General features: G+C 33.7%; 1 protein-coding gene across 3 annotated transcripts; it reads left to right on the top strand.

Annotated features, from left to right (window-relative positions):
* Positions 1-1,006: 1,006 nt before the first annotated feature.
* SLITRK6 (SLIT and NTRK like family member 6) lies at positions 1,007-9,466 on the top strand. 3 transcript variants are annotated; one of them, XM_074191884.1, is made up of 2 exons: positions 1,007-1,457; positions 4,189-9,466. In XM_074191884.1, exons 1-2 carry the CDS (start codon positions 1,452-1,454, stop codon positions 6,736-6,738), a joined length of 2,556 nt encoding a protein of 851 aa, XP_074047985.1. In that variant the 5' UTR covers positions 1,007-1,451; the 3' UTR covers positions 6,739-9,466. The 3 variants fall into 3 exon arrangements, with proteins under 3 accessions (XP_074047985.1, XP_074047986.1, XP_074047987.1); XM_074191885.1 differs by having other exon boundaries at positions 1,007-1,579; XM_074191886.1 differs by having other exon boundaries at positions 1,007-1,584.
* The last annotated feature ends 1,528 nt before the right edge of the window (positions 9,467-10,994 follow it).

The raw sequence follows: 10,994 nt of genomic DNA, 5'->3' as shown, positions 1-10,994 counted from the left end.
TATATTTTATACATAGATTTTGAAAACTTTTAAAAAGGGGTGGTTTACAATTGCATATTTCAGGAAAACAATAAAATTTTTCTTCTCTTCTAGTGCCACCATAACTTGGTTAATTTATAAGCTAATCAGGATTTTAACTGTATCCCTGAAAAAATGGAGGGGGTTGGACTAGCTGGCCTGTAAGGTCCCTTTTAGCTCTAGTCCTAATATCCAATGAATTTATGAATAGAATTGCTCAATTATATGTAATTCCAAAAAAGAGTATATTTAAAAATGTGTAATAACTCAAAGACCTGTAATAATGCTAGGTGCATTGCTCTACAAATACAGATGAATAAATTACTTTACAAAAGCAATCAAATTAAAATATAGCTGTTTCTGCTCTAGATAAAGCAGATTAGCTTTTAGCTTGTCACTTTAATAAATATCAAGAAATGCATATTTTTCTTAAAAGTCAAATTGCTGACAATCATATAACCTTATTTTTGCTACTAAACTTATAGTAACTTTTAACTTTCATAAGAATAGTCTGCCAAATCTCAGCAGTGTTAAATTTCAATCTTACAAGCAATTTTGAGAGATGAAAGACTAAATTTCATTGCTGAAATCAATACAAAAAAAAACTCCAAAAAACTAGAGGTTAGAGAATTATTTTTATTTTGGAACACATACACACACACACACACACACACACACACGCACACACACACAAACACACAGACACATGAAAACAGGGCTATGTGACAAATTGGAGAATTTAAGATATAGTAAAAAGTTCTTGGTCCCTACTTCATTAGCAAAATCATTCATTAAAATGTTTATTAAATAGTATTCAATTCTTTCCATACAAATTCACTCATCCTATACTTAGTATGCAAGTAGTGCCAAAGAGGGTGGGAGGGGAGGGAAGAAGGTGAGACCATTTTCAGAAAGAGGAGGAGTTGAGCAGTCCCAAGGTGGAGCTGTCTCTTGTGTTAAATGACACTGGCAGATTAAAGCTCTCAGATGGGGAAGGGCTTAAAGGCTGAGTCAAAAGCCAAGAAGTCTCTTTATTTACGCCTACCTCCCAGCCCTTGGCAATCTGACTAATAACAAACTGAGCTAACAAGAAAGACTAGAAAGAGGAAAGAGAACCTAGCTGCAGCTTGGATCTAAAACCTAAGGAAGCAAGAGTGATCAATTCAAGCTCTGTTAGCATCTTGTTTATTTACTGCTTTCAGAAGCTTGCAAATGGTTAACTATATGCAGAAAAAGTCAGCATAGCTGTGAAGTATGCTGTGAATTTTAATTGAGGAAAAAGGGCAACTGCTTCAGGATGGTCTAATATGCATTCTGCCTAAAAGATTTCCAGTAAAATGTTCTACATTTCCTCTCTTGTTCTGGAGTTTTAACTTTGCAATGCTGCAGCTATGTCTGGACTTGCAGAAAAGTGACATGTAAGAAGAAATCACATGTTGGTGGGTTTTGTTTTATCAGCTTGATGTATTTGCATTTTTAACAAAGAACCCGAATTATTCTAAACTGCTTTTTCCAACCGTGCATTTTATTACGGACAGTGTCAGGAGCATCTGCTGTACAGGTAAGGTAAATATTTCAAGTGGTTTTCAACTAGTTTTGCACCATTCTTTCAATTACCTTAATCAACCGATTTGCTGCATTTGAGCTATTTGTGTGTAACTTTGCTTTAAGTGATGTTGAATTTCTCAATCTCAGTTACTGGCATTCCTAATACAGTACCAGATGCCTGGTTCTGAGAGGAGACATTTAGTAAAACAGCTGGCTCTGCAGAACAGTTGGGATAGCAGAAGATTATAGGGTACAGTTGGATATTGTGAGTTGAATGCTTGCTTTTTCCTTGTAAATATTTCTAAATTTCCTTGATTTCAGTATGAACAAGAATTAACTGTTTATTGCTGTTTATTCTTCTGCTTGAAAACATGCATTTTTTACAATGTTATAAACAGAAAGGTATTTAAGATGAAATTGATTTTTATAATTTTATCAGCTGCAACCTATTTACTGTAGATTTCCTCAAATTTGACTGTTTCTGAAAACATGAGAAAAGAAACACATGGGTTTCATATTTCATCTCTCTCTCTCTCTCTCTCTCTCTCTCTCTCTCTCTCTCTCTCTCTCTCTCTCCCCCTCTCCCCCTCTCTCTCCCTCTCTGTCTTTTGAAACTAAGACTCTGCAGAACATAATTTCTATAAGATGTGAAGCAAAATGTGGAATGAACATCTGGAAATTATCTACTATTTCCTTAAAGTACTTAGCCTAACAGAATGTTTCATTATATTTCCTCCTATTACATATAAAGGAGTTCAGAGGAGGCTCATTGTTTGTTATTTTGAGTGAATCACAACTTGTAGACTGAACTACATGTTGCTTGGTAGAAAGGCTGAAAGTATATTGAATATTTTTCTCATGTTCCTGGAGGACTCAGAAACATTTCAGAGTTCAAAACAACTCTAACAATATGTTAGATTTCCTATAAATAAAGCACAAAATGTGCTTCCCCCCCTTCCTTTCTGAACTAGAAAAACGAGAATGATCAGGAATTTTTTTTTTAAATAGACAATTTGTACTACCATAATATTTCTTCCATTAAATTTTTGGATTCTAGATTGTGCTTCTTCAGTGGAGGTCATTTTGTGTGATTTTTATTATAAAGTTCTACTTCTCATATGAATATGTCATTATTTGGTTAGAAAAGGACAAGCAAAACAAAAGGTTAGAGACTATAATAACATCCAATGTTTTTGTATGTGTATGTATGTTTTTGTGTGTTATATTTTCCACTTTAGCTTACAGATAGAGTTATAAGCAACATCTTAGGAAAAGGAATAACATGAAGTCAAACCAATGCTTAATATTGCCAAATGATTATAGTCTATAGTGATTCAAGACCTCTGTGATCTGTAGATTAAAATAGTTTCTTTCAAAACATCTGAATTTCCTTTAATGAAACAGCATGTATGATATTGCTATTCTGAGATAGTTTTCATTGTCAGTTTATCAAATCATACATATCATCTTCTCAAATGCTCCTATTAGAGTACAGTTAGTTTCACAGTTCGTTGTAAAAAAAAGTCTTTAAGCTCTTAATGAGGAAGCACATCAGCTGGTTAATTATGTGATGACATTCAGCACCCTCTAGCCTGTTTCAAAACTATGTCAGAGAGGTCAACTGGAAATTCTAGTAGGTTATTTGAAAAGCAGCTTCTGTTTTATGTGCTTTTAATATAACCCACAGCATAGGTTGTACTTAAGTTCAATGTTTCTTCTTGAAGGTTTTGTAATAATAGATTATACATATACCCAGGATTTCATTATATAGCATCAAAAACTGCTCTCTCTTTTTGAAATTTGATCATCTTAAAGTTTGCCTTATGTAAAACCTGCATGTGAGCTCTCTAGAATAAGTCCCCAGTTATGTTATGCCACCTCAAAGTGCACAAAAAAATCCTAAATGTAAAATTGCTTGTCAGTAATCTGTCTGTGATTTTGACTGTAGCATTTCCCTAAGATTTGGCTTTATTGATTGTCTTAGTGACTTGGAATTATTTTCCCCCAAGTCTCTCCAGACTTAAATAGAAGTCTGGGGTACCCTCAACACTATGTTCAGCCAATCTATTGAAATAATAAATTTTAATGATTAAATCAAAAATTCAGGATTAAGAAGAAAAGAGTTCTTTCAAACTTCATTTTCCTTCATTTCTCTGCTTTTCTTTCTGGACTGTCTAGGACATGTGTATTTTATCTTTGTTTTAAGTCTGTAACTAATCATGTTTGGGATAGAAGGCAAAGCTTCAAACATATATAATTCAAAAATATCAAGTCCATGAATTTTTTCAATTCTATTAGATATTTTAGTATATTTAGGCCTGTAATTTTCTAATGATGGCTTTAAGAACAAAATGAAAATTTTTATAGAAAAGACAATATCAGTTTCTTTGAATGTTTTCTTTAAATCAATTTTATAATATGAGACAGGTAGAATAAATAAAAGGTCAAATGTTAACTACTCATTGCCTAACAAGAAATATGTTCCTTTGCAAATCCTTGAAATGCTTATACAAAGAATATTTTAATGTTCAATTCAGCAAATGATAGTTTGAAAATGTATAATAGAAATTTCCCTTGACTAGTCAACCTGAAGCCACATGCTGTTCAATTTTTATTTTGTAGAATCAGAACTCATTGGACAACAACATGAAGCTTTGGATTCATCTGCTATATTCAGCTCTGATTGCCTCAGCTTCTATACAGTCTCCACCTGCATTGTTACCAGTAAGAGGATCTTGTGATTCTCTGTGTTCATGTGAGGAAAAGGATGGTTTGCTGCTTATGAACTGTGAAAAAAGAGACATAAAGACATTATCCCAAATAAATGTGCCACCATCAAGACAATTCCATCTATTTTTATCAAATAATGGACTGACTACACTACATACAAATGACTTTTCTGGATTTACCAATGCCATCTTAATACATCTTGGATTTAATTATATTGTGGACATTGAACCTGGTGCATTCAATGGTCTTGGCCTTCTGAAGCAGCTTCATATTAATCATAATTCTTTGGAAATTCTAAAAGAGGACACCTTTCATGGCCTAGAGAACCTGGAATTCCTTCAAGCAGATAACAATTTCATCACAGTAATTGAACCAAGTGCCTTTAGCAAGCTTCATAGACTAAAAGTCTTAATTTTAAATGATAATGCCATTGAGTTTCTTCCCCCAAACATTTTTCGCTTTGTTCCTTTGACCCATCTGGACCTTCGTGGGAACCAATTGCAAACACTGCCATATGTTGGTTTTTTGGAGCACATTGGCAGGATATTGGACCTTCAATTGGAAGACAATAAATGGGTCTGCAATTGTGACTTATTGCAATTAAAGACATGGTTGGAAAATATGCCTCCCCAGTCTATCATTGGTGATGTTGTCTGCAACAGTCCTCTATCTGTCAAAGGACATGTTCTAAGTAGACTGAAAAAGGAATCTATCTGTCCCTTTCCTCCAATACATGAAGAATATGAGGATCCTTCGGGGTCATTACACCTAGTAGTTACCTCTTCTATAAGTGACAGTCATATATCAACCAAGACAACATCTATTTCAAAAAGTCCCACCAAGGTACCAGGATTAGCACCTCATGCTACAAAGCCATTCACTCCACTCCCAGGACCTTATTGTCCAATTCCATGTAACTGCAAAGTCCTTTCTCCATCAGGACTTCTAATTCATTGCCAGGAACGAAATGTTGAAAGTTTATCTGATTTAAGGCCTCCTCCCCAAAATCCTAAAAAACTTATTTTAGCAGGCAATATTATTCAAACCCTAATGAAATCTGACCTGGTAGAATATTCTACTTTGGAAATGCTTCACTTGGGAAACAACCGGATTGAGGTTCTTGAAGAAGGGTCATTCATGAACCTGACCAGACTGCAAAAGCTCTATCTAAATGGTAACCATCTGACCAAATTAAACCGTGGCTTATTCCTTGGGCTTCAAAATGTTGAGTATCTATACCTTGAATATAATGCCATCAAGGAAATATTACCAGGAACTTTTAATACAATACCAAAACTTAAGGTTCTCTATTTGAATAACAATCTTCTCCAAGCTTTACCACCTCACATTTTTTCAGGAGTTCCCTTAACCAGGATAAACCTCAAAACAAACCAGTTTACACATTTACCTGTAAGTAATGTTTTGGATGAACTGGATTTATTGATTCAGATTGAGCTCGAGGATAATCCCTGGGACTGCTCTTGTGATTTAGTTGGATTGCAACAATGGATACAAAAGCTAAGCAAAGATGTAGTGATTGATGACATTCTCTGCACATCCCCAGGTCATCTAGATAAAAAAGAATTAAAGTCATTAAATAGTGAACTTTTATGCCCAGGTCTAATTAATAATCCATCCCAGTCAACCCATTCCAGTTTTGTAATTGTCACCACTCCTACAACCACAACAAATACAGCGGATACCATTTTAAGATCACTTACAGATGCAGTTCCACTTTCTGTTTTAATCTTGGGCCTACTCATTGTGTTTATAACCATTGTGTTCTGTGCTGCAGGAATAGTAGTTCTTGTTCTCCACCGCAGGAGAAGGTACAAAAAGAAACAAGCTGATGAGCAAATGAGAGACAGCAGTCCTGTGCATCTCCAGTATAGCATGTATGGTCATAAGATGACACATCACACAACTGAACGACCTAGTGCATCAATGTATGAGCAGCATATGGTGAGCCCAATGGTTCATGTCTACCGAAGCCCATCATTCAGCCCCAAACATCTAGAACAAGAGGAGGAGAAAAATGACAAAGATGGAAATGACTCAAAACATCTCCAGAGAAGTCTTCTAGAAAGGGAAAATAGTTCACCCCTCACAGGTTCAAATGTGAAATATAAATCCACAGATCAATCAGCGGAATTTCTATCCTTCCAGGATGCCAGTTCCTTATATAGAAACATTATGGAGAAAGAACGGGAACTTCAGCAACTGGGGATCACAGAGTACCTGAGGAAAAATATTGCCCAACTCCAGCCTGAAATAGAGGTGCATTATCCTGGAACACATGAGGAGCTAAAATTAATGGAGACATTAATGTACTCCAGACCAAGGAAGGTGTTAGTGGAACAGACGAAAAATGAGTATTTTGAGCTCAAAGCTAACTTACATGCTGAACCTGACTACTTAGAAGTCCTGGAACAGCAAACATAAGACTACACTTTGGGGGTTTGGGCAGGAATGCTGTGATTCTGTCTAAAGTCAGAACATTGTAAATAAAAGTGCCTTAAAATAGTGTATTATAAATAAGAATTTAAGCACAGCAGTAGTCCTGGGATGGAGGGGTACTGGCAGAAAAAGAAAATGAAACTCAGGGATCACTGGGAGAAGCCATTGCATTGTGTTAAGGCCCCAAATGAAATCAAAACTTGTATGTAATTAATCATGCAAGGGAGATGATCATAGTTCTCTAGGTTTTTTTGTGGTTTTTTTTTTTTAAGGTTTTATGGGCAATCTTCTTACATGCATAGTTTGGGAATTAAACATTTTATGTTAAAATTCTACTCCCAATGAATTAACAAGAATTGGAATATATCACTTTAAGATATACCTGTACATGCAATTTTAAAGTTAAAAAGTATATTGATTAGATGTTTAGTACATACACTACAGGGGTAAACATTGTTGATAATTGCACTTACTTTTCTCATAATAAATGCAGAACTGGAATTTAAATCTAAATAGTGATGGTATTAAAGGTGAGAGTTAGCTATATATAACTCAAATGGCATGAAAAAGTCTAAAATTTGTGGGATCTGTTATCAGTTGACATTATGAAAGATTCAATCATAAAAATTGACCAAAAACAAAATAGAAACAGAAACACTAAAAATTCATGGAAAGGAACAAAATATCTTTTCTTTTCATAGGATTTATATTCAAGTTTGGACAATCTCATTTTCATTGCTGCTGTAATCTATTGTATGATCACTTGTTCAGTTTCAATCCTTATCCTTGGACAATTTGAAGCTACTGAGAATCCACTGTAAATATATTTAGTGCAAGTAAGCTTGGTTTTTTCCACAGCAGTGGCTTCTGAGGTGGATCTGATTGTTCATGAGAAAACTAACTTCATTGTGACCATCAATTTAAAGGTATAAAACAAAAAACAGGGTGTGGGTGGATATCATTGTTCTTATTTTATTTGTAAAGATGCAAGGCAACATTTGCCACAAATGAGTAGCAAATGGCACTTCTGATGGTAAGTTGTACAAAGGACATAGAGTATGGAGCACTGCAGCTTTATTTTACAAGAAAATATAGCTAGGTTTCTATAAATTATTTATTCTGTACAGTTTTGTATATATATTTTTGGTTCACAAAAAATAATTATTCTTGGGTGCCTTTCAAGGGAATTGCTCACTATAAATAAAACTAAATTGAAAAAAAAGTCTTCTTCAAATTTGCTTTTTTAAAATTCACTCTGATCTGCAACTCAATCAAGTCAGGAGTCCAAAAAGATGCTTCTGTCTGTTGTCATGTACACAGAAGCATCTTGTTCACAGTGTGCAAAAAGGCTATTCAATTTCTGGGCATGATTGACACCGTGCCAAACTGAAAATCTGACCAGAATCTCCACCCCCCCTTTAGCAAATCATTTTCACATATAATAATGCACATTTTGATCATTTCTATTTTCTCCCTTCTGAATGTTGAATCACTCATGCAATAGCATTTTGTACAGTAAAAGCAAATATCAATGTTACCAGTTATCAGACATATGCAGGGCTTTTTTCTTGGAAGCAGCCAACTTCTGTTTACTAATAAGCATAGAGGTCAATGCATAGTGGGTTAAAGGGAGGGGTCTGTTGAAATGCATGAGTTGTTGAATTGTTTCCCAATGTTTTACTTATTGCTGTATATGCTGTAAAATGTTTAGATCTCAAGACTCAATAGACCATGTTAGTCACACAATTTAGCTATTTATCAGACTTTAGCTGAAAAGTGATCATGATGATCACAATCAGCAGGGGTCTGAATAAGATGCAAAGTGTGATGGCTAATGAGAAATCTATCAGAAAAGTACTTCCTCACATTGCTTTAATGAATGTTGATGGAGAACACACTGTAGTCAAGTTTTGCAAATTTATGTTTTAAAAATGTCATAATCACTATATTTATAACTACCAAGTTTGGTTTTATATTGAACATTTCCCAAAGGTTAGGCAAGAACAAATGTAGTGGAAATCCTTTTGTTTTCATTTATTTTAATTTTAATTTTCAATTTTTTTTTATTTTTGTAAGAGGAATACTTTCAAGGTAGAAATGTGTGTGGCATATATAATTATGACTAAATTTAACAACAAAGACAAACCCAGCAGATAATATCTATATCTTACAGTAAGCTAACCCTTTTCCTTAATCATCCTCTCCCCCTCCAATGCCCTGTTTTATACATTATGGATTTCAAATAACTGGACAATGCATATGCAGAACTTAGGCTGTTGCATGTTTATTCATTGATTCAGTGTCTACCAGTGCTTGCTGATTCAAAACAGGTACATAAAGGTACTTAGGAAGATTAATAAAATTTCCTTGCCTGGAGGACCCTTGGAATATATCCATGGTGGCAGATAGAGGCATGTCCTCTAGAGCAGTTTTTCTTTGTTTGGTTTTTTTTTTCATTCTTGAGAGTTAGTGCAGTTAGAGAAAGAGGTTGTTTGATGTTTTTGATCTCAATATTCTGTTTATTGACAACAGCAGCACTATGTTCTCCATCTTATTGACAGTCAGAATTAAATGGGTTTTTATACACAATTATTGTTCTTAAGTATATGCAATATTTGCCAAAAAGACAGTCTATTGAACTGGACCCTGTATGTCTAAGGTTTATTACAATGTAAAAATGCTTGACAATTTTCATAAACTTTAAATCAATGATTTAAATGTATCACCTCCAATATTTTAATTTCACTTAAATTAGTTTTTTTTTTCTATGCTCATAGTATTAGTAAGGAACAACAGCACTAGAATGTGCTGGAAGTTGTGCTTAATATTAGAAAGGATTACTTGCATTAAGGAAGAAAATTTAAGCATTTAGTTTCTTCTTCAGCTCCAGCCCTTGCTTACTTTCTTTTCTTCCCCCTTGATCCAAAAGTGATGTTGCCATATTCTTCCTGGTCATATATTAAAGCAGTTGTTTCTATACATGGCTGATAGATTAGATGAACAGATATCAATCCAGATCCCAGTGCAATATAAATTGGAAATATGACTAGTCCTAATATAGTAATAATTTGAAATGTAATCTTCAATTTGTATTTTGTATACACTGGATTAAGATCTGATTTAAGTCAATACTACTGTGTATGTCTGTTGGAGTTTGCTTGTATAGCCGGAAATGAAAAGTTTTTTCCTCTTCTCTTTAGTAGGACTAGTGAACATAGCCCTAGCATTCCTATATAGCTAAATCCATCTCTATATACTTAAAACTATATCTATATGTGTATATATTTCTAGAGATATATAGGAATATGTATGTGTGTATGTATATTTGTGTGGATATATATGTGTGTATGTGTGTATAAATATATGTGTGTGTGTGTGTCTGTGTGTGTATGTGTATGTGCACATAAAAGGGAAAAATTCATTCTTGACTTTTGACTAAGATAGCCATCATGATGATTGTTAAAAACTTATTTCCTTACATAAAAATCAAATAATCCTTATTTTGGTGACATATACACATATGTGTGTTGATATATGTACATACATATTTTATATATGTATATTTGGATATGTGTGTTAGGCAAAATTCAGCATTGCCATCATGTTAATTGACAAAAGTTATTTTCTAAGTGTAACCATGGATGACATCTTTCTTCCATAACACTTAACATACATACATATATACATATATGTGTATGTGTGTGTTTGTATGTGTGAGTGAGTGTAACTAAAAATAAGATACTTTTTTAAGATATTCAATGTAAATCAACAATATTTATAATGATTCATTTAATGTAAGATTCAACTCTCTTCCATTGATTCCCATTTTATACACTCCTGTTTTTCCTTTTTTTTTTTTAATCTTGAAAGATCTATATAATAAATGGCTACCAAGGGCCAGCCTAGTTTTCCTCTTGGGACTATGAATATAGTACTTAGAAGGATAAAATTCTTACCTTTTGATACTCTTTTACTGAGTGAGGAAAAAGAAATAAAGCTGCTAAATTCTTTGAACACTTTCTTAGAGAATAATACTGCTTCTAAATTTGTCTTTACAGAAAATTTATTCAAATAAGACTTTAGATATATAGACATATATACACACATATAAATGAACCCACAAATGTAACCTACTTGGAGAGTGAATCAATAATTTAAATATATAAACAGGCATATGTGGATATATTAAGTTCATTGTGATTAATTTTACATTCATCTTCTCATGGTAAGTAATCTTTTCC

This window comes from Macrotis lagotis, chromosome 6 (assembly GCF_037893015.1).
Source record: "Macrotis lagotis isolate mMagLag1 chromosome 6, bilby.v1.9.chrom.fasta, whole genome shotgun sequence".
Lineage (NCBI taxonomy): Eukaryota > Metazoa > Chordata > Mammalia > Peramelemorphia > Peramelidae > Macrotis > Macrotis lagotis.
The sequence above is the reverse complement of the archived record's forward strand: the minus strand, read 5'-3'. Positions and strand labels throughout refer to the sequence as shown.